The sequence below is a fragment of the Mustela erminea genome, chromosome 13 (assembly GCF_009829155.1).
Source record: "Mustela erminea isolate mMusErm1 chromosome 13, mMusErm1.Pri, whole genome shotgun sequence".
NCBI lineage: Eukaryota > Metazoa > Chordata > Mammalia > Carnivora > Mustelidae > Mustela > Mustela erminea.
In genome coordinates this window covers 90,200,659-90,224,976 of record NC_045626.1, presented here as the reverse complement: position 1 = coordinate 90,224,976, position 24,318 = coordinate 90,200,659, and the positions used below count along the sequence as shown (strand labels likewise).

General features: G+C 49.9%; 1 protein-coding gene across 2 annotated transcripts in view; it reads left to right on the top strand.

The window, feature by feature from the left end:
• Window positions 1-24,318, top strand: part of TMEM132D (transmembrane protein 132D) — a 571,936-nt gene that overhangs the window by 382,499 nt on the left and 165,119 nt on the right. For both annotated transcript variants that reach the window (XM_032310915.1, XM_032310917.1), the window contains one exon: window positions 12,967-13,150. In XM_032310915.1, coding sequence (XP_032166806.1) covers window positions 12,967-13,150 — 184 coding nt within the window. The remainder of the gene's footprint in view (window positions 1-12,966; window positions 13,151-24,318) is intronic.

Here is a 24,318-nt window from a genome sequence, read left to right as displayed (position 1 = left end):
TGTAACTCACATCACCGACTCATTCAGAACTGGGAAGATAGCAAAACTAGTACCTGAATTTAAAAAAACAACATAGGAGCACCTGGGTGGCTCATTTGGCAAAGCATCTGCCTTTGGCTTAGGTCATGATCTCAGGGTCCTGGGATCGAGCCCTGAGTGGGGCTACCCGCTCAGTAGGGAGCCTGCTTCTCCCTCGCCCTATGCCCTTCCCTGCTTGTTCTCTCTCTCTCCTCATCAAATAAATAAATAAATAATTTTTAAAAAAAATAAACAACAGATATTTTTATTAAGTTCAATTTTTATTTTTATTTTTGGGGGGAGAATCGGAGGGGAAGATGAATCATGAGAGTCTGTGGACTCTGAAAAACAATCTGAGGGCTTTGGAGGGGTGAGGGTGGGAGTTTGGGTGAGCCTGGTGGTGGCTATTAAGGAGGGCACGGATTGCATGGAGCACTTGGTGTGGTGCATAAACAATGAATTCTGGAACACTGAAAAGAAATTTAAAAAATAACTTTAAAAATAAAGATAAAAAAATTAGTTGAATTTTTAAAAGATGGGTTATTGATTAAGGAGATGAGCCATGAGCATCACTTTTCCTGGCTTTGTTTCCTGTCCCCCAGCAGACCTTTGCACAGATACTGTAGCTACACACGACAAGAGGCATGTATCCCCCGTACTATTTTTTTTTTAATTTTTAAATTATTTTATTAAACATTGAAAAGAAGATAAAGTTATATTTCTTTCCTCACAGCATATTATGTAGGATATAATGTCAAATGATAACGGTATTATTTAAAGTAATATATTCATTAAGAAGCAAATATTTAATAAAAAAGCAAACAAAACCTCTATTGCACCTATACATACAAAACATTTGGGAAGTACTTCCTTGAGTTGTTCCATTTGAATCGTGAAGTTTGCCTGATTAGTAATGAGGTGTACAAATGATAACTAAAGAAGGAACATGCTCAAATTCAATGCATTGTTTCCACCATACTTTGAAATCTATCAAAGACCATACATTCTATTCGAGACATTTTTTCCACTTCTTGGTGGCAAAGGCTGTCCAAAGAACTAATGTTTAGCTCTCAATTTACTTTTTTTTTTTTCAGCATAACAGTATTCATTATTTTTGCACCACACCCAGTGCTTACTATTAAAATGGTTTCCAGCTGCTTGGAACAAAGGACCAAATGTATTGTGATTTGTGTATCCCAAACAGCCAGAGGATGTACAATCACTAAATGATGCAATAGGGTCTTTGTGCCTTGTTTTCCTGCTGGGCAAACTCACCATCCCAAGATGGCAGCTGCACGTCCAAGCATCACAGCAGTATTCCAGGAGGGAGGGAAAAGAGCACATGCTCTCTGAAACTGCACCTCTTTTTCAAAGGAAAAACGTTTCCTTGGAAGCCTCATAAAATTGATTTCTGCTTACATCTTGTTGGCCAGAAATATACACATGTTGTAGCTTCCCAGTCATTTGGTTTTTGTTGGGAAGGGGCACTTGAACTTGCCAACTTGAACAAATTGGGCTCTGTTGGCAAGGAGGAAGGGGAGAATGGATTTTGAGTACATCCAACATTGGCCACAGTCATTGACTCAGCATTTTGTTGAATACTCATTTACTGAGAATCTAGAACATATGGGGGTCTGTACCGTTGAGTAAAAGGAACAGTTGAAAAGAAAAGAAGGAAAAAGTTAGGGAGGGAGAGATAGTTCCTGCCCCAAAGCATTCTCTCTGTGCTTAGAGAATTACGTATGTAAGTAAGTAACTAATCTATCATAACAATGACTTGGGAAGGTGGTCAGACCTCTGAGTGTGGTGTGCATGTGGTGCACTGAACAATTCTTGGGGCATCATTAGCAAAGTCAAGGTGGGTCCTCTTTGAAGTGTGCAGTGCACAACCTGCACAGATGTCTGAGGCAGCCCTTGCTCTGGTGATGATGACTCAGGGAGATCACGTGCACAAAAATGTAGTTGTAATTGTTGACCATTTTATAGTTGAGAAACCGGAGGCTTCTGGAGATTAGGTGTTGGTAACATAACTAGGGCCACGTCCAGATTGCATCCTGGGTGTCATTCCTGGTGAAGTCCATTGTCTCAAACACTGTGTATCACTGCTGTTGGCCGCTGTCTAATCCAGAGTGTATCTGTGATGACCCAGTAACCTTCCCAGCTATCAGACTCCCAGGGAGGGGCATCAACTTGAAGATCACAGGTACAGCCAATTCTGTTTCTCCCTGATAACAAATATACCCACCTCCTTGTCTGAGAAACTCCAGCCCGTGAAATACTTACCCCACCGCTTTGTGAGATTTCAGTAAATCACCCGTCATTCCTGAATCCAAAAAGGCAACATTGACTTAAAGTTTATCTTTAATTATATTTAAGTCACAAGGCTTAACAGAATGTATTGACATTTATACCAAGAAATTAATTGACATTGTATGAACCTCAACCAGCAAATGAATTCTTCAGCGCCGGACCCTGAGCGCTTGAGGGCTGAAGCGGGCTGATGTATGGATCGTCGGCCGTGGTGGGGCTTGTTTGCGTGGGAGTTGACCTGCTAAGCCTCCAGAAACAATCCTCTCTTTCGTAAGAGGAATCAACTAAATACATATTTGAATTGTGTTTTGTTGCCGAAGAGAACATCCTAGCCTCTCGGCGCTTCTGTTTGTCACGTCAGAGGGGAGTCGAGAGGACCATTAGCAGAATTAGCAGTGATTGTCCCTGTCGATTAATAATCCTGTTTGCATTTTCCGATGGATGTAGAGGCTTCTTTCTACCCCAGCAGTTGGGTTGCGTGCTTAAAGAGATGGTGGCCAGATGAAGAGAAATAGCCTTTGCTTATCATTTATTCCAGGACACGGTGGATGGCGTTGTAATTGTAGGGGACCTCGGATGTCTCGTGCAGCTTAGCCGACAGATGTCTGGGGAGGGCAGCCTGACGTTTCGGGCTGGAGACAGTCCTGTGCCCTGTGAGCTCTAGCACTCGCCCTTCAATAAGGCATGAAAACCCTGGTCCAGACACTGAGAATTTCAGTGGAAACTGTCTTCCTTTGACCTATCTGCCGACAGATCCTACCGATGGGGAGTCTGGATGGAGACCCCCTCTTAGTGCATTCTCTTTGAAGACAGACAAAAACAAAGGGAGTGGCAGATGCACCTCTGAGTTGCCAAGGGAGCAGAAGAAAGCTTTTTCCCATAAAAATTCTCCAGGACTGAGTCTAGGGGGACATGCTGTGCCCGGTACGGTTGTCGGTTGGACCGAGGTGGAAGGAGCCTGTGTGCAGAGCTGGTATTTCACCCTTCGCCTTATCCGCAGAGTGGGCAGAGGGAGATGTGCAGGAATTAACTGTAGGTAACGGGTCTGCTTGCCACCCTTGCCAGCCCCACTTGACTCTGAGGGAGTGTGTCCTGCCTCAGTCCCAGCTCGGCCTCCCCCGGAGACGCGGAGCTGAAGAGAGAGTGACCTGTGTGTGCAGACACGGTGTGATCTCGGTCTCCAGCCCTCTGCAGCCCCATCGACAGTGCTAATGTGTTGGGGGCATAGGAAATTTTTGGGGTGAAAAACTCCCAAGAAAAGGAACATATACAAAGAACATGACTCTCCATCTCTGGGTATGTTTGGGAAAATGTCGTGAAGTAGTGATGCGCGGGTTAACTTTACTCTTTTTCTCCGTGTGTGTGTCTGCTGTAGAAGTTTCTACCTCATGTGTGGGAGACACTCAGATATGGGGGGCGTGGGGGCAGCTCCGGGACACGTTGCAGACATTGCACTTTAAATGGGATTTGCTCTTTTTTCCCGTTTCTGCATGAAGACCTTTGGGGCTTCTGATCCCCATCGCACCCCTCCCCCGCCACCCAAACTCCCTTTTAGTCTGAAATGTTGGAAGCCCTCTTTAAGGGAGGAAGATTCACACTCTACAAAGGTTCATTTAAAGTCAGTCTGAGTAAAAATAAAGACTGCAGTGACATGGTAGAAATCCCTAAAAATGAGGTTTGATCAGGAACTTACCTTTTACCGATGAAGTGTAGGATAGAGAAAAATCAGGGTTTTGTTTTGTTTTGTTTTTTTAACCTTAAATAAGCAACAGTTATCATTAGACTGACGGCTTTATTCTCGGGTAAAGATGGAAATCAGTACTGACTGCGTGCAAGAGGTCATCTTTCAGGAAAAAAACACCTCCCATTTTGGTGGGTTTTGAAAAAGTAATCTAGATTTTCAGGGAATTTTCTCAGAGGTGTATCTCGTGCTTCTGTAAGTGTCTGCCCGTGTTTTTGAAGCGTCCGACTTGTCATTGTCTTTGTTAATTTTCCCTTTCAAACACTAACAGGTTTGCTTCCTGCCATGTCCTTGTTTGTCAGTCATCTCGTGCCTGAATCAAAGGACCCCAGCAGCGTTCTCCCAGATTCCATTCGCGGATTTTATTAGCTATGACATCTTTTAAAAGATGTGAACTATCCCCGCGCCATGGATCGTGTGGTATGGCGTGTTGTCATGTTTTGTATACAGTCGGCAATCCCCGACGGTGTGTGTGACAGATGCTTGCGATACAAACGTTAAATGAGGAGAGATTGTTGCATTATGGTCCCTTCATGGTACAGTACCCTTATTTCAATACAGGAAACCCTGACATTTATGCCGGGGCCTTCCCTGCCATCAGTGTTTCCGTGGACCTCTTCTTGTGACAGGGGAAGCCGGGCTGTTTGGATCAGCAGCTCTGTGGCTCTAGGGAGCCGTGAGTGCATCTGCGGCGAGTCTGTTTCCTTGCAAAGCTGCAGTGGGATGGGGAGCCGGTGGGCATGGTCGTGGGGCCGGAAGACTGTGACCGCCAGCTGGATGGAGCAGAAGCTCCTGGGTACACCCCGGGCGTCAGCCCCGCACGTTCCCCCACAGCCCACAAGCTCCCGTGTGTCTCTCCTGCAGCCCTGTTTCTTTGGTTTCTGCCCCTCTACCCACATCCTCTCTGGTCCGCCTCTGGTCCATTCTCAACCCTCCAACCGCAGCGATGTCTTCAAGCCACTGACCTTTGCTGGAAGCAGTTTGGTGGACTCACATTTAGCAGCAAAGGACCCAGGGCTGTTTCAGCAGGCGGGGATGTCCCGATGGGCCCCAGGATGCTCTGAGGACAGAGCATCATTCAGGTTTCCAGACAAGGGCGGATTCATTCGTGGACTGACTCCTTGGCCCCTGGAGCCCCCGATTTGAGACCCCAGCTGTGAGCCTCCCCAGGGCGGAGCTCCGTGCTGACACACAGGCTCCATGGGCCACCTTTGTCATCAGAACAAGTTAGAACAAAGCTAAGTTTGCACAGTGGGAAGCATCCAGGGGAGGGTCAGGAATCGCTTGACCAGGAAGACGGCAGCCACATTCCGTCCCTTCTGGGGCTGATCGCAGCCTTTCACGACCTCCACCCATCTGTGGACTGATTTGGAGAGTCTTCCTTCCCCATTCCTGTTGCAAACCCACCCAGTATCCCCCAGTCAGGAACCGCAAACTGGATGGTCAGATAGGGGAGGGGCGTCATCACACGTTTCGGGAGGGCCTTTCCCACTTTCCCTGGTGGGAGGAGCCGTCACTGTGCCTCCCTCCTCCCCTTCAGAAGCACCCCATGCCTCGGCCGGCATCCCCATGCCTGTGCTCTCTACCCCCACCTCCGTCCCCGTTGACCCGACACTCAGACCCTTACCCGGAGAAGGTCAGTGCTGAAAGGAGGGGGTGTAGCCGACAGGAAGAGGGGACATGAGCAGTTCTGAGAAGAGCCCCACCTGGTTCGGAGAGGGACGCCCTGGAGGTCTTGGCCACACAGCAGGTCTGTGGGATCTTTACAGAGCACAGGGCGTGGTTTGGCTCTTGCAACCACTGGGGGTCTGCCACTGGGACTTAGAGGGCAGGTGTCCTGGGGTTGGTGGGGCGTCCCCGCCAAGGCATCATTGCCCATGACCTGACCTTCTCACGTTCACTAGACATTTCTGTAGGAGTCACCACGCATCTCAAAGAATGTCACTTTTGTTTTCATTTTTTTTCCCATTCTGACAATTCATAACTTGGCTTAGTCTATTTTTCCTAGTTCAAGTAAGACTCTCTTGTACTTTGTTATTATACAATAAATCCCGTCTATGAATTCTTATTCTAATGGCAGCTTGTTTCCCAGACCGTGCATACACCTGTCTCTTTCATTTTCCTCTTCTTCTTACACAGAACACTCTCAGATCAACACTTAAATCCAAATGTCTTCACTTTCAGTGGAAATAAATATTTGACTACCTCATAATGTCATCTACGGAAAATATTCCCAAGCATTTACCCACTGATGAGATAAATGTTCTTTTATTATTTTTAGAGTTTTAAGTTGAGTTGCCATTTCTCCAGTGATAAAAGGCAGACATTGGCAAACCTTTCCTGTAAGGGGTGAGATACTAAATATTTTAGCCTTTGTAGGCCCTGTACTTTCCATGCTACATGTCCTTTTTTTCTTTATTAGCAAAATTTGGAAATGTAAAAACCCTTTTAGTCCAGGCTTCATGCATAGACAAACTGTAGTTTGCTGCCTCAAAAAGATAACATCACATGTGAGCCAGAACGCCTCGCACGGTCTCCCTCTGCCCGTCCTTCAGCTGCGTCCCACACCTTAATTCCTGGGGGCTCCAGCCTCCCTGGTTTCCTGTGTTTTCTGCAACACATCCTTTCCCTCCAAGCACAGGACACTGGTATGTGCAGATCCTGGTTCCCGGGACTCCGAGTTCCTCCTCATCCTCCCTAGGGAGCGTAGTGCAAGCCTTGCCTCCCCGAGGGAATCGGCCTTAGCTCCCTGACTGCACCAGGATCCTCAAAAGTCTCACGGTGCATCTGCTTCTCGTGCTTCTCATCTTTGCTTATAGTTGCCAATTTACGCTGGTTGGTATGATCATTTATTTAGTCTTGATCTTCCCCACTAGACCGTGTGATCCTACAGGAGCAAAGGCCTTGAGCGGTGTGCTCTTGGGGGGCTTGGAAGGAGCCTGCTTGATGGCCTTCGCCAGTTTCCATGGTGTGGAGACTCCCAGATCTGCCCGTCTCCAGCTACCGAAATGGCGTCCCTGCACGTGGAGGTGGGAAGAGCCCGCTTGGGATCTTGATGTTTGAAAGCCGACCTTTGCAGGGGTGTCTCCATCCCCCAGCACGGCATCCGGCACATAACAGGAATCGGGGGGACCTCCCTGGGTGGGTGAACAAAGGGCGGCCTGGGAACAAGGATGCACCAAGTAAAAGGAGGAAGGGAGCGTGCCTGCGTCCGAGCGACGGCTTCCCCTTCTCGCTCCCAGAATAATTCTGGCTACCGGGCCTCGGCGGATTGTAAGGTGGAAATAGAGGGCACGAGGAGACAAATTTATGGTGACAAAAATCTCATTATAAAGTACATACATTAAAGGGATCGTGCATATTTTACTTCCTAATGAAAGGTTTTTATTCTGAAAATGCTAATGAAAAGGTGAGGGGAAAAGACGTCAGTGATGCAGAACTGGGATACTGGGATCATGTCTGAAAAGCAGCCATTTGTCGGAGTAATATCCTCATTTTAATCTTGAAAATGAGCTGTGGAGGGGGGCGAGGGAGGGAGGCTCCTGCGTTTGGGAGACATCGGGGGACCCAGGTCCAGGTCTGCCGTGGATCTCCAGAGCGCCATGGCGGATGACGGTTGCCTCGCTCTGGAGGCCTCTGAGTGGAGCCAGCAGTGCTGAGGACCCCGAGTGACAGTCCCTTTGTGCCCACCGCCCGCTCATTGCTCCTTTCTCTTTTGTTGCCAGAACCCCTGACCGAGCACCTATCAGTTGCCTTTGGTGTCCTTCTTGCTTTAAAAACTCTTCAGTTTCCTTAGAAGCCGGTCATGAGGCAAGGACTTATATGCAAGGGATGTGTGAAGAAAGTGTCCCAGGAGAGGCTGACGAGACCAGGGAAGGGGGAAAGGACAGGGAAGAGCCCAGGCATGTGAAGGGTGGCTCCAGCCTGACCCCTTGGGGGGGACTCTGGGGTGCACCCACCCAGCTGGAGGCGAGGCAGCTGGGCTGTCACCTGCAAGCCTCAGCAGTCTCTGCCTGAGCACGCCCTCCCTGGGACGGAGACCCTCGGCACTTTGATCTTTTTGCACTGTGGGCTAGGTGGTTTTGGAAGCTTGAGAAAGAAAGCATCCATGGGCAGTCACAGGTAACGTGATTAGGAACAGAAGCACTCACAAGCCAGAGGCGAGGTGTATAGACACGACGCTGGTGATGTGAGGAGATGGTCTCTGCCCAGTGGTAGGTGACTGTCCTTCACACGACCTCTAGGGAGCATTTTGAGTTGTCTGGAGCACATCTCAGACTACTCTCCAAGTTCACACTAGCCTCGCCTCCTCCTGGCTTTCCTTTTGTTCCCGGAAATTTTACCCATTTATCTTTGAGTACACCATCTGGAAAAGCCTATTTGGAAATGGAATTTCACTCTGTGCTTTCTCCCCATCCCTCCGCCCCACCCCCCACACCCTACCAGCTTCCCCGCAACACTCACACTCGCCCTGGGAGCCAGTCGCCCATGTGGGCGGTGCAGAGTGAGGCTCGATCATTGGCATTCTTTTCAAGGACCGACCATAACATGTTGGTTTTCTAATCTGGAAGGAAAAAAATGCAGGTAGCTCTGAAATGCTCAGTTCTAGATGGTTCTCATATGAGCAACCACATCTACGGGGTTTCTTATCCCTCCAATGGATGGTAGGCTCTCCTAGCTGAAGCTCTAGCTTCCACGTTTCTGCTTTGTTTTGTGGATACATCATAGGACTAAAAGCATTGGCCGAGGACCCTACAGGCAGCCTGATATCAAAGTACCTTGTTACAGACATGCCCCGGCTTTGCTTGTCCTGAATTTATTAGAGGTATTGGATCCTGAACTCGGTTTCCACTGGGGGACGGGAAGTTGCTCTCCTCTGTCTTCATTGCTATTAACAAGCCTGTCACCCCCAAGTAAGTGGTGGGGGGCATAATCCCACACATATCCAGAGTACCCCTTCTGCATCCATGTCTCCTGCCTCCTGCCCCTGTTAGCTGGGTGAGCCTCGCCGAACCCAGGTTCCCATCTACAAACTGGCAGTTGATCACAGTTACTTACTGTGACACAGTGAGAATTTTATGCAGGCATAAGACCTAAAAAGCCCTTAAAAACAGTGTTTGGCACATTCAGAGTACTTGATAAAGGCTGGCTGTTGCCTCGTCTGGAAAAAGAGGTACAGTCTTAAAGTAAGACTTTTGGAAAAAAAAAAAAAAAAATGATGTCCTTTTTGGCCTTGGGATCTGCTGAGATGGTCTTGTAGGGCCTCAAGTCTCATCTCCTTCCCTGGGTTCCTGCGCCGTGGCCCTGTGCGTGGTGGTCTCTGTGCCTGAGAACCTTGTGAGCATTTCCCTTGAATTTCGCCAACCCTGGGACTGTGTCATGCAGTCCGCAGCCATGCCTTTGCCCGTTTGAAGGACCCCTTCCAGGTGAAAAGCTGCAGAGCCTGAACCCAAGGCACAAAAACGTCCAGGCAAGGGAAGGCTGTTAAGGAATGGGAAGCGCTCTCTGAACCAGGAAGGTGGTCTTTCCTCTCTGTAAGGACAGGCTGCAGGAAGGTTCTTACCAGCTGCAAGCTAGAGAGGGCAGAGAGGTGGTTTCTTGGCTTTTTGCTGCTGGTAGGGCTCATGCCCAGAAGGCTGGCAGGTCCCCAAGTTGGATGGAACCCTGAGCCACTCTGTGCAAACCCTGCCCTACTCAAGAGGACTGCCTTCTTAGAGGAGGCTCATACCCGGGGCCCATCCTACTGCTCATTGTTTGACTGGCCTAGGGGGCAGGAGATATGGAGCAGACTGGAGGGGTAGGGCTGCACCCAGGGCCATCAGAAGTGGCGTCGGGACACATCAGTCTTCTCCAGCCCGGGCCTCCCGGGCTGGAATTCTGTCCTGTCCCTCCTCACTGTGTGCTTATGGGCATCTGGAACCTTCTTCGCAGCTCACCTGTGCCTTCACCTCCCAAACCCGCTAACACCATACATTGTGTTTCTAATACCTTCATATCCAGAATACCTCCCAGAGCACCAAGGTCCACATAATTAAGCCTGTATAAACCTGAATCAGTTGTCCTTGGTCCTGAATCCGGTTGGCCTGGATATAAAAAGAGACAGACAGGTGGAAGGAAGGAACAAAGGGAGAAAAAGAATCAGTGAGTCGGATGCCTGGCCTCACTCTGGAGCACCTGGAAAGCTGTGGGACTGGTGCGTGCTCATTGGTTAATTTATAAAGTGTACCCCCCACCTCCCTGCAAATCCAGTGCGTGGGCGCGGTGCAAACCACGGCTCTCAGCAGACACACTGTATAAACGTTTACTTAACCTGCCATGTCCGTGTCCTCTAACACCGTAGAGGCCGTTCTGACGGACGCCAGGCGTTTAAACTCTGTGCTAGACACATCTTGGAACAAGTAAGCACAGCCGCTCTTCAGGACCCTTGCGGTTAAATCCACAAACTACCTAACGTGCAGTTCTTCGCTTTACAGTCAAACACGGAGAAATGATAAATATTGACAAATAATATGCAAACTTTCTGGAATCCTGCACACACGAATCATTTGCAAAGAGGTATTACAGTTCAAATTTCCACTGACCTAAGTTGCACGCGATGGGCTGTTCCAAAGCTCGATCCCCAGAATTTACAAAGGAAGTGACCAGGAATGCGCTCCACGGCCCCGCCGTGTCCCAGCCTCCTGGAAGCCCACGCAAGCTGGAGACTCGTTCAAGGAAAACACGCACCGGCACACAGTGTCGGGATCCGCAAGCCTGCTCTGGTCCCCAGGTTAAGAATTCCCAATGCAGGGAGCTTTCATCACCACATCAAAGAGAGGAGAGTGAGCTCGAAGGCGACTGTGTTTTCTTAGCCATCGCGGCCAGGCAAGGGATCTGTAGGGAAAGAGAAAATGAACTTTAGAGAAAGCCTGGCGCAGTCACCGAAGGAGTAGAACTCGGTGAAATGATCTGAGCCCTTTTAAAATTAAAGTTGTTGTTTTTATGGCTATAGCTCTAGCGGGGTGGGAAGAATTTAAATCCACGGAGGGATTGGCAAATGCATTCCCGGTAGAGCGAACTCCGTGAGCAAACAAATGGGCCGGGGCCGCACAGAAAGGTCCGGTATTGCAGTGGAGCGAGGGCTGCTGGGTTTTGCTGGAGGTGAGGGCACCTCAGCAGACACCGGAGGACAGAGAGCCGTGTAGACAGTAGGGCCAGGTTTCTGCCGTGTGGGCATCCCCCTAATGCCTCAGCTGCGGGGTTGAGTTCCTGAACTTAACATTGCCTCCCCTGTTCTGTGAGTCTCCCTCTCCTGGTGACCAGACAGAGAAGGTGGGGCTCAGTACGGCCGAAAGAAGGCCTTGCCTTCTCCTGAATCCTGAACAGGGAGGAGATGCCAGAGTTCTTGCGAGCTCCCAAACCAAGAAGGTGTGTGCCAGCACCCTGATCTCAGCATTCCTCTACCTGTGGGAACCCCTCAGGGAAGCTCCACAGAGACAGCGGCCAACTCTTCCCACAGCCCCCGATTCTCAGAGTTAAGCTGCGTTCTCTTAGAGGGGCTCTCAGAGAGAGGGGGTCCCGTGGGATTTAAGCACCAGCTGTCCTGTTCTTCCTGATACATGTTCAGCGTGCGCGGCAACTACCCCTGCTCCGTGCCAGAGACGTTTCTGTGCAGAAAGTCAGGCTCTCTGGTGCAGTCAGGGCTTCTTGCTTCCCTGGGACAGTCCCCTGCTGTCACGCCTTGTTCTTACCCACCCCCCCCGACTCCTTTCCTTTTCCTCCTCCTCCTCCCCCTTCCTCACCTCCCCCCCCAAACTCCTTTCATTAGCGCTCCCCCCTCATCCTTTCCTTCGAGGAGAAAGCGCCCTGGGAGCCCCGCCATCGTCTCTGAGCGTCTTCGGGTCCCACGGTGCGGTGAACATGTTTCGGGAGCTCTGTGTGCATAAAAGGCCAGACCCCGCGGTCCGGAGCGCCAGATGTCAGCGACCACCCTGCCGTTAGTTACGTGACATTTGGATCTGGTACGGGGGATGCTTGGGCCGCTGAGGCTCGGAAAGCGTGTCCCCTAGCCGCCTCCTCTGCTCCCCCCACGCGTGTGCGCCTTCCTCTCGCCCACCCTCAGGGCGTGGCTGGGCCCACGTGGGCCTTTTCCCCACATACATTATGGAGGAGCAGACATCTCGTAAAAGGGGACCCTGAAGAAGCCGAAGCAGAATGATTTAATTAAACTAACATAAATCGCTACAAAAATCATCCTGATAATCTCACTTGGGGGCGTTTCCAGATGCGTGTTTATAGGAAAAACCAGAATGTCCAAATACTCACCATTGCTACAGCGGCTCCAGTCGGCAGGTGACATCTGGCTGCTTCCGCGCATGCGTCCGGGGCCTCGCTGTCCCGTCCATGCCTCGCCTCTGTGCCTCTGCAGCTCTGTCTCACCACCGCCGGATAGCAGAGCCACGTCGCCCTCAGACACCTTTAAAATTACATGCACCCCATTTGAACGGACTACTGGCGATGGCTTTGGAAGAGCTAACATAAGCAGCATGTAGATTTCAGGGAGTGGGGAAAGAATGCTGATCTCCTAGATGGATAGAGGGGAGGAAAGCATTTAGGAAAGGTAGTCAGCACTTTTCATAACGGTCCGCAAGCACCTGCCCTGGGGAGCCGAGCAGCCCACAAAACCGGGATTGCTGGTGTCTAAGACCAGCCAGTGCCACAGATCAGGTTGGAGATGGTGTGGGCTTTGTTTTGTCTGTCTATTTGTCTTTGATGTTGCATCTCTGAAAGCTCTTTCCAGGGATGATAGGAACACACACGGACGCTCACAGAGACACACGTAGAAATGGCAGGTGTTACCCATTGTCTGCCCGCCACACCCCGGTCACTCAAAGTTGTTCCTCTCTGCTTCTCTCCAGTGTGGATGGAGCCTCCTACGAAGTCATGCAGATCGATGTGGAAATAGAGGAGCCCAGTGACCCACCGGCCACACAGCTTGTCACATGGCAGGTGGAATATCCAGGGGACATCACCTCTGACTTGGGCGTATCCAAGATCTACGTGAGCCACAAGGACGTGATGGGCGTCATACCGCTGGCCATGGTAAGGATGTCCCTGCCTTGTGTGGTCCGTACAGAATCCGAGGGAAAGGAAGGCTCCGCACTGTCACCCAGCCTGGGTGGGGACATGTCAGTGAGCCGAGGACCAGGGTCGGGGGCACCAGAAGCTGAAGTCTGCTACAAGACTTCAAACAAGGCTACTACAGAGACCACAAAAAGACGTTGTGTTTTCAGAATATTATTTAGGAAGGCATCAAGCTCCAGGGGTTAGAGTTGGACCTTCTGTGCTATGAAAATTACCGATCATTTAATAGCTGTGTTTCTGTCATACATTGTGGACTTTAAGGATCTCAGATACATACACCTGCAGAAACCAAAGAGATTATGTCCGTGAGTGATGTGGCAGGAGACGTGGCTGACGCCTGCCCAGTCCTAAGTGTGCAGCTAGCACTTACTGTGTAGGAGAGCCGACGTGGCAAGCCACGTTCTCGGTTCTTAAGATCTACCAATTTCCCAGGGAAGCCATAAATATAGTTCTAATGTGCAACGTCAGCCTGGTCGTGTTGGCAGCTAATTAGAAGCAAACGAAACACTCTATAGGAAAGCGTTACTATATTCATTCACGGGGCGTCTGTTTACAGCTTGGGAGAGACCCAAGACTGTCGGTCTGCGTGTGCCCTCTAGGACTTGTGGGACAGGGATGGGCTTTCATCCGTGAAGGGTCGACCCTTGTTTGTCCTGCGGCGCCTGTGGGGAGACCAGTCATCCACATCCCCTGAGAAAAACACGCCGAGGCCCCATAGAGCTCTACCTGTCCTCAGGCTCTTCAGCAGCCCCTATGAAGGAATATGCATTTTTTAAATGGGATTTTCATGGCACCAAAGCGTGGGCATGTCTATCTGCTGACGATAATGTGAGCTTCTCCTGTTATGAAAGTACTTTCCTGTCAGAAATGAAGCACGAGTTGACCTACCCATTGACTGCCCAGTGTCTTCTCTACACCGTCTGTTAGGAAATATCGGCGAGTGTTGTTATGGAGTGCAGACAGAACCCCAGGAATCAATCTTTCAATAAAAGGTAGCGTGGACAGTTGCCTGGTGACAGCAAGTTCGTTATTATGTGGCTCATCAGGAGACGGGAAGGGGGTCGGGGTGCTCTGTCGGTAAGGGCTCCTGTTAACGACTTCTTTTGTTCGGAAGTCATCGAGCCCCCCCGGCGCCTCGCTGCATGCGTGACGGTAGCCTTCCTTCCGTTAGGCTCTTTGTGAGTGGTTTCTGTTAGTGGGGATGGCAAGACCATTTGTCTTGAATAAGGAACTACTTGAATTTGCTCCTTTTCAGCACCTTTGGTAGGATGGGCTGTTCGCAAGGCTCAGAATAGCTTCGGTGGCTTTGCTCGGCGTAAGTGAACCTCCTGTTGTTTCCCACACTCAGCGTTTCCCTGCCTTGTGGGCCCCTGACGCTTCCATCACTTCTCCCAAACGCTACGTGAGTCCCCAGTCCGACAAGGCGCCTCTCCCTCCTCCTATGCTCTCTGACCGTTCTCATCTGACCTTGCCCATCTAGCTACGATGTAGCGCTGTACGAGTGTGTCAATCTTAGCCAACACCTTGCTGGCCCTTCTACAAAATTGGAAATTGCATTTGGTGGAAAGCAAGAGAGCTCCTCAACTGACTCAGTCCACCTTAGCCCAGCCAGTGGGGGCTTAAATACGTCTGTGTTTCCCTTTTCACGTACAGGGGCTCCTCAGATTGCTGGTGTGGTTTTGGTAGGGTGCCCCTGTGCCATCGGAGACCCAGGCTTTAGTTTGAGGGCACGAATTCCATGCTTATGGTCCAAGATGGGTGCTGGAGTGCCGACCAACTTACCCATATCCTGTAGACCGGAAAAAGTAAGAAATGCACAAGCTCAAAGATGACCAGTTAGTTTTGCTTTTCAAGAAGCAAGGATCCAGCACAGTATTTCTGGTTACATCCATTTGGCCAGACCTAGGTGAAAGGAAAGCTGGTTAATCTTTATGTTAGCGTGGCTCGCTGCTTAGACCCTGTTTCAAGGAAACAAAAAGGAAATAATTATTTCAAGGCAATGGGAAGATTGATAACAATCCTCCTTCATTTCCACGTAAGGAAGCGGAGGCTTAGAGGGGTCACTTGTCTTGGCCCCTGAGTGTTTTCCATTCTGTGCTGGTTTTCAGGAAACTCCTAGGAAACAAAATCACATAATTAAATCCCAGCCCGTGCTTACTTCATGGTGTCTCACTTCCCCATCTCAAGGGGGGAGAAACGACACCTACTCATAGGTTGTTGTAAGGATAAAGTTGATAACCCAAGAGTGCCTGGGACGGTGTCCCATCCGGGGCAAGCATACAATAAATGGTAGCTATTATTACGTTCATTTAACCTCTGGATACAAAGTGTAAACAGTACCCTGACGATAATATTATAGGTTCTTTCAGGAAGGGGATTCGGCCCCAGCCCCCGTATCTTACGACATAAGCACGGTGGTAGACAGCGTATGGGGGTTCACAGACTGAACTGAGTTGAATGAATTTCATTAGAACACATTTGGTCTGATGAGGCTCTCCTAGTGACCTTGGAGCATCTTCCTCTATAAATGAGCGTGAAGTCTTGAGGGTCTCGACCCCCCAGTCTTTCATATTTGGAGTGTTCTGAGACCCACCCTTCCCAAGAAGGCTGCTTCATTTCACCTTTGACTCGAATGGTGAAAGAACTTTGGCCATTTTTGGAGAGATTACCCTCATCAATTGAACTCTTCTGCAAATTTCATTTCATTTCTATTTGTCTTTGATCACCCCCTGTTCACTGGGGGATGTTTGAAGGCGATCAGATACCCATGCCTCTGTTACTCTGCTCCTCTGGTCACACGTTCTTGACTGTTGGAGAAACAGCAGGAAAGCCCGCTCACCAAGACCGTGACGAGTGAGGAGAAGGTGCTCAGGGTTGAGAGCGCGGTCACTGAGCACTCGTAAGCGGCATAAGGGAGTGGATCTTCAAGGGTGATTGGAAGCCCCTGGAAGGCTCTCAGCAGAGAGTCACGGACCCATGTGTGTTTTCAGACGAGCACCCCCACTGCAGGTGGAGAATCGATTTGGGGAAGCAAGAGTGACGTCAGAGAGAGGTAGAGCCTGTCCTTTGGCTGCTGTGAAATAACTCTGACCCAGTGAGCACAGCATCTGCTCATCCCTAATCTGTCCTGTTGGAGTGTGAGCAGCCTGGGGCTATTCACTGCCTCCACGGACTTAGGACAGAGCCTCCCTCTGTCCTGTCGCTGAGTGACCCCAAAGGTACCGCCCTCATCCCCATGGCCTTGAATTAATAATAATCGTATCCCTGGGGCAGTCCGCAGGCACAGGCAGATCGGCAGAAAGAAAATGTGCCCCTTTGCATCCAGGACGTGACCCGTCCCTGAAGGCAGCATGCCTGTTCCCAGCATGTCAGCCGTGAGCTCCGCCAAGGGGCCACCTCTAGCTGCGGGGGAGGCGGGAGAGTGAGCCTATCCCAGGGGCCATGCGTCCCACTTAAAGTATCTTATGGTGGAAGAAGGAAGGAGCACAGACGCCGTGTGGACGGCCCCGCGGACTGCGGTAAGGCCAGTGGAGAACTGGCAAGGCGCGTCCTCGCAGGTGCATCTTAGAAGGTACAGAGGTGATCGGACTGTCCCCTGCGCCAGGCGGAGGTGCGGAGGAAGGCGGGAGAAGACACCCGGCTTCTAGTTCGGGCTCATTCAGAGAGCTGCCCGTCTGTCTCCACGGTCGGCCCACACACCTAAAACGTTCAAGAGACCTCTCCTTATGAAGTATCCCAGGGCTTCCGTTCCCCACAAAGATCTTTGTACACATCTCCAAGTGATTCCTGTACATAAACTCTTAGGAATAAATCCAAATCAGAGGATATGAATCAATGGGTATATGCAATGTTGTAATTTTTTAAAATAGTAGTCTCCAAACTGCCTTCTGGCAGGTTTAACCTATTTAATTCCGCCGGCTGCATATGAGGACACCCATTTCCCTGCAACTTTACAAACGTAGGATACTGAAATTTTAAAATAGGCAATTTTGTCTGGCAGAAACAATACCTTATTATTGCCTTAATTTGCCCTTTTTTGGCTCCACTTGTAAATTTTCTCTCTCCTTTTTTTTTAAAAAAGATTTTGTTTATTTGCGTGTGCATGCGAGAGAGAGAGACAGAGAGAGCGTGAGCACACAGATGAGGAAAGGTGCAGAGGAAGAGAGAGAAGCAGACTCCCCACTGAGCAGGGAGCAGGCGTTCCGTCCCAGGACCCTGAGATCATGACCTGAGTTGAAGGCAGACGCTTGACCAACGGAGCCACCCATGCGCTCCCATTTGTAAATTTTCTTACTGAACATTTATTCTTACCTATTTCCTTTCCCTCTTGGGAATTCCATTTCTTGTTACTTTGTCAATGAAAAACCTTTTCAATTGTGGTAAAGACATGTAACATGAAATATGCCATTTTAGTCATTTTCAACTGTAGGGTTCATTAGTGTTAAATATTTTCACCTGATGATGCAACGGATCTCCAGAACTTCCTCATCCCACAACCCTGAAACCCTACCCACTAAACACTAATTCCTCCTCCTACCCCAGCCCAGCCCGTGGACACCACTTTCTTCTGTTTCTACGTATTAGCGATGCCAGCCTTTCCACTGGCATGTTCTTACAAATATTCTTCCCAATTTTCCCTGTGCTTTCTAATCTCACAGATCATATATTTTAACAAGCAGAAGCTCAGGGGTGCTTGTTTAATTTTCATGCACTCAAATCCACTTATCTTTTCCATAATGGAAGTCCTCCTCTCCCCCTAATTATGACCAAGAGGAAGAAGATGCCTGTTTAATTGTTCTTGTAAAATCCCAGAAATTCAAATACCCTCAGACAGCACATTTGAATAGGTAGAATTGTCATTTTGAGAAGATAAAGCTGGAGGTAAAATGCAGTTGTGACACCTTCTACTATTATGAAGGATTTGAGATCCGTTTGGAGGAGGCTCATGGCCCCTCCGTTCTGTGTGTGACTTACAGAATTCCATGCAGGGAAGCTTTGAAATGAGATGCAGTTAAGCACCAACATTCAAAGCTAATTTCCCAAAAGACATTTATTTCCTCCTCAATATTTTGCCCATTTTTCCCTGATGTCTACAGCCATAAAACCTTTTTTTAAAAAATCCATTCATGTATTTCTACTTTTATTACATTCTTTTTTTTTTTTTTTTCCCTGCTCAGGAAATGATGCCTTACCATCTTGTAGGTAAATATATTCTTGTCCTTAGGGAGGAAAATGTGAGGAGAGTGTCATTAAATGTGCATTAACGTTAATCTAATTAGTGCACATCTGTAACTGTGTGTCAGGGTCTGATTCTGGAAGGCAGCAGTTGCACGTCTTAGAAGAGCTGGAACATTCTGGGCTGGGGCTCAGGGTTAGCCCCGTTGCTCAGAGCTCTTCAGTCTGGGGTTTGGGTAAAACAAGTGTTTTGAGCTTCTGCCAGGATTCAGATAATGACACTGATATTTATCCGTGGGAATGCTGTAGCAGCTAGTCCTTGAAAACATTAACATGTGCTCTTCATTTTAAACTGAGACTAAATATGTTTTCAATCCTGTTGGGTGTGGCTGTTGGGGTACTGTGGCTGCTGGTGTACTGTGGCTATTGGGGTACTGTGGTTGTTGGGGTACTGTGGCTGCTGGGATAGTGTGGCTGTCAGGGTACTGTGGCTGCTGGGATAGTATGGCTGTCAGGGTACTGTGGTTGCTGGAATACTGTGGCTGTTGGGGTACTGTGGTTGTTGGAGTACTGTGGCTGCTGGTGTACTGTGGCTGTTGGGGTACTGTGGTTGTTGGAGTACTGTGGCTGGGGTACTGCAGTTGCTGGGATACTGTGGCTCTGGGGTACTGTGGCTCTGGGGTAGGCAGGAGACTGCAGTGCTGCTCTAAGTCTGGGGCATGCAGGTGGGTGATGCCACTCTTCTGAGGATGGTAGGTAGCAATGCGCCTCCACCCCTCTTAGGCTCCTGATGAGGTTCCCACTTCACCAAGTTTTTCAGCCTGGACCAGCAGTCTTTGCCATCAGAACTGGGGTGGGACTTTAAATAGAAAGTATCAGGGGGTACAGTCCAGATGGACGATTGTGATTCCAGAAAATGATCAGAAGATTCCTGTCCTAATGGATGATTTGGTGCTGGTGACATTCTGTAACATTTGCAATGATGTGTGGTCTAGATGTGTCTGCAGATCCCTGGGGAGGCCACCCATGGTTAAACAAGACTAGAGTCGGTGTACCACGTGCTTTTTGTGGCGTGCACTGTGGCCTTGAATGTCACTGTCATCAGAGCACAAATGCATCTCACAGATCTCTTTGCAGAACCCACTTCCCATGCCACCTCCTCCAGGGATCCTTCCTGGATCCCCACAGCCAGATGTGCTCTCTGTTGACTCTTCCACTCTGTCCACCCTGTGATTTCCTGTACACGGTGAAGACGGTAGTCAAGTCGTGGGATTCAGACACTCTTGAGTTACTTTTGATGGTTGAGATCACTTCCCTGGGAGCTGTGATAGGGCAAGAGTCAAACCAAGATGCCTGGGAAGACCTCAGCCCGGTGCGTTTCTTCCATTCCCTCTCCGTCCTTCCTCATTTCCTCTTGTTGGAGTCCCACCTACACCCTTCCAGTCTTCAAGCCCACCTCCAGCGTGGAAGCAGCTAGACACTGGTGCGCCACTGTTGGCTTACTGTTTACGCTACCCTCAAATGCCTTCTCATGAGCGTGGGTGAGGGACATCCTAGCCCAGACAACCGCAAACAGAACTGCCCGGTGCAGACCTCATCAGGCCCTTGCCGACTGTCTTGACTGAGCGCTGAGTTCTTTCTTAGGTGACTCCTGGGGTTGCAGGGAACTGATCATCAGACAACCTCTCCCTTCCTTGTGCGCATGCCACTTCTTTTAAGTCTTACTGATTGCGGTGCGCCCCGAAGCCACGGTTCAGTGGGTTCTTATTCCATTTCTGTCAACCTAGCTCGCAGAACCCACCCGTATTTTTACGGCCACATAATTTCCTATTCTAAAGACTGATGAATTGTGTTTTAAGTAAGCTTTCCTAGACCTAAGACATCCCTCCCCTTGAACACAGTTGATGCCCCAACAACATGGGTTTGAACTGCGTGGGTCCGCTTATACGGGGATTTTTTTTTTCAATAAATGGAGTCCCGCACCGTACATGTGTTTTTTTTTCTTATGATTTTCTTAAGAACATTTATCATCCCTAGCTTACTTTGTTGTAAGAATGCATTATGCACAGAAGACACAAAATGTTTACTAATTGTTTATGTTATCAGTAAGGCTGCTGGTCAACAGTAGGCTGAGAGTAGTTCAGTTTTGGGGGGGTTAGAAGTTCTCTGTGGATCTCCCACCGTGTGGCGGCTGGTGCCTCTAAGACCCGTGTTGTTTGGGGGCACCTGGGTGGCTCAGTGGGTTAAGCGTCTGCCTTCAGCTCAGGTCATGATCCCAGGGTCCTGAGATCGAGCCTCAGATCGGCTCCCTGCGCAGCAGGGAATCTGCTTCTCCCTCTCCCTCTGCCTGCTGCTCCCCCTGCTTGTGCTCTCTCTGTCAAATAAATAAAATCTTAAAAAAAAAAAAAAAAAAAGAAGGAGACCCAGTTTAGAGTCCAGTGTAAAATGACCTTTCTTTGCGTGGTCTGCGCCGTCCCCTGATCTTCAGAATCCTCCTGACCTCATCTCCTGGCGCACCTGCCTTGTGTCGACCGTCTCCTCCCATCACCCTGGGTCCCCTTCCTGAGTGCACAGCCGGCAGGAGGCACAGCCCTGTCCCCTCATCGAGGCCCAGAGAGCGGCCTCACCACCCCTGGAGATGCGGTGATGCAGGGTCCTTTGTCTCCCTCGGCCCCGCAGTCGGCGCGGGTAACGTGCTGCGCCTGTCGCCTACCGAGACCAGAACTGGAGAAGAGGCCCCCACGTGAGGGAAGGAATCTCTCTTTCCTGGCACCCATAATGAAATTTCCTTTTATTTTTGGCATGAAAGCAGCTTCTTGGCTCTTTTTTGTTTGACTTTTTGTGGTATTCTTTTCCTGTGTCAGCCTGTTAATTAATATGCCAGATACCCTCTGTTGTTTTCCTCAGACTTTTTGAGAATTCAGTCACACTGGATAGCACACCCTTGCTTTCATTTTTATACTTCCTCAACCAAGTGAAAATTAAGTTGCGGCTAGAGCCCTTGAGGAAAAGAACCTCCGCTTCAAGAAGCGTTCCTGTGTTGTGCGTTCCGGGGATAACTATGGCGGCCCTCAACGGCGCTCACACTAATGACACCAGATCCTTGATGCTTATTAGGGACGAGGTGCGCGCTCCGTACCTCCTTAGTGTGAACTCATTCAGTCCCTTCAGGGACCTGGTGAGGGGGTACTGCTCTTCTCCTGATTTCACAGATGCAGGAGGGAGGGCATGCCCAGGGCAAGGACGCTCCAAGCAGTCCAGCCACCAAACTGACCCGGAGAAGAGCCCAGATGGACGGGCTCCAGAGCCCGTGCTTTCCACCAGTGCACCACACCCGCCCTCTCCACGAAAACCGCATTTCGGCTGCTGATCGGTTCAGTATGCAAAAGGATCTTTGGAAGATGCAAATACAAAAAAAAAAAAAAAAAAAAGACACACACACACACTCATAAAAGAATATGAAATTGAGAAGCCTTACTGAAATCGGAAAGTCATCTGAAAATGAATTATTTATTATGCACAAAGCCACTGCCTTTGCTTTTCAGCCCACTCTGGTGCCTTTGATGCCCCTAATGAGCCATCCTCTGCAGAGGAGATTTATAATGAGCTGGTAGTGGCTAACCGTCAGAGCTTTTAAAGGTACCCAGTACAAGCTAAGCCAGGTGTTGTTGCTATTGTTGGCTGCCTGGTCGTTACCACAGCCCCCCTCGCGTCCAGCCGTTAGCTCTCAGTGAGCAAATAGGCTCGTGATGTAACCCGTTCTGCAGGCCCTCCAGAAAGCAGTCCATCCCGGCAGCCTTCCCTGAGCTCCCACGACGTGCCAGGCGCTGGCCTTTGTGTTGGAGACGCAACAGGGCTCACGGCCCATTCGGGGGCGGGGGAGAGACAGCTGGTAAATAAGTAAAAAGTAATTGAGCAAGGTGCATTCAGAATTGGTCTGTGCCTGGCAGGAAATAAAACAGGATATAGGGACGTGAGCCCTTTGAGACTGGGACGTCCCTGCAGAGGTGACCTTTGAACTGAGACAGAATGCCAAGGACGTGGCCAACGTGGGACTAATCTGATGAGAGCTTGCTTTCCAGACAGAAGGGAAGGCAGATGCCAAGGCCCAAAGCTGGGGCCTGCTTGGCGTGCCTTACAATAGAAAGGTCAAGGGAAGCAGGGGGATCGTGATTAGACGGGACGAGGTCGGAGTCGGCAGGCACCAGATGACGTGGACAGTCACCGGCCATGATACGGGCGGCAAGATCTCTCAGTGAGTGTGTTTAAATCTCATTGGATTCATGATTCGCCTTTCCATCGTCACTCTAAATACCAAAAGGAGAGCGAAGTTGGTGGCGTGTGAGCAGGGGAAGTTGACAGACCATGTTGGGAGCTTACCTTGACGGAAAGAGCTGAGGACTGGGTCTGGGCTTGATGAGGACGGTGTCAAAGGCAACTGGAGGGCCTCGGAATTTACTTTCTAAGCGTGGCCATCAGGACTTGCTTACAGAGACCACGAGTTTGTTTGACTGGGTGACACCAACCGTGAATCTAGACTAGACAATACTGTGTGATAGAACTCTGGGCCGTGACACAGATGTTTTGTTATGTGGGCCCTCCAGCATGGCAGCTACAGCCCACGTCGTTTCCGACCCCCCCGGAAATGTGACTGAGGTCACCGAGGAACTGTAATCTTTCTGTAATTTAATTACATTGATCCTTGACCAACGCAGGGGTTGGGGGCACCGACCCCCTGCACAGCTGAAGATCTGCGTGTCACTGACAACTTTGCAGAGTTTCACAACTGAGAGCCCACTGTTGCCTGTAGACCTTCCCCCAAACATAAACACCCAGTTAACAGATTTTGCATGTTCTGTGTATTATACACCGTATTCTCGTGATGAAGTAAGCTAGAGAAAAGAAGACAGTTTTAAGAAGATGAGGAGAAAATGCATTTATAGAACTCCACCACATTCACGGGAAAAACTCCACGTACAAGGACCCACGTGGTTCAATCCTGCGATGTTCAAGGGCGGGCGGTAATTGAGATTTGGCCGAGCTTCTGACGGCTAAGCTTAGACAGCAGGACTGTCCGGTGGCTACCGGCCCTCAGACTAGACAGCACGCCTCCAGAGCTGTGGCTTGGGGAACGGAGGGGAAGTCATGCTGTTTCTGGGATAAGAGTCTGCATATCCTCCACCTGCACCGCCGACCCCTCTGTCTGCTCGTCTCCTCCCTGCTCTGGGCCCGGGGAGTCTTTGCTCTGGGCGTGGCTTCCCAGGGCCTGTCTGGTCTGCTGGATTCCAGTTGGGTTCAGTCAGCGGTAGGCAGTGGAAGAAGACCAGGAGGAGGACGAAGAGAAAGGCTGGGGGTTCGGTTCCCCTGGTTCGGTGCCCCGTCAGCCCTGAGTCTCAGTGACTGCGTCGGTCCCTCGGAAGCGGCAGCCCCCGTGGGTCAGTGGAGCCGCAAGAGCTATACCAAGGGGGGACGGGGTGGGTCTCCTGCCGCCACCTGCAGGTCTGAGTGTCCGAACGCACCACTGTGTCCTGCTGTGGAGCCCCCCTGCAGCTCGTGGCCTGAAGCACACAGCACTTTATTAGAAACTAAACACTATTTGCTTCTAGTTCTCCTTTATAATTCTGTGAAGACATTATATTGATCTTTTAAGCCTGTGTGTTGGTTATATTCATTGTGGCTCTTCTTTTGGGATAAAGAAGGCGCTTCTTAATTTGTGGTATAAATCTCCGTTATATGAAAGGAGCATTAGATCAGATAGGATTGCAGTGGGGTTGGCGCCTGCTTCCTGGGAAGGCTCGGAGAGTAAATGTTGTCCCTCCTGCAGGCCCCACAGCCTCTGTTGCAACAAAGCAATGGTGCCCTCGGGAGCCCGAAGCAGCGGAAACACGCCCGCCCATGGGTGCGGCTGCGTGCCGCTCAGACCATCCGTGAACATTGAGGTGGGAATTTCA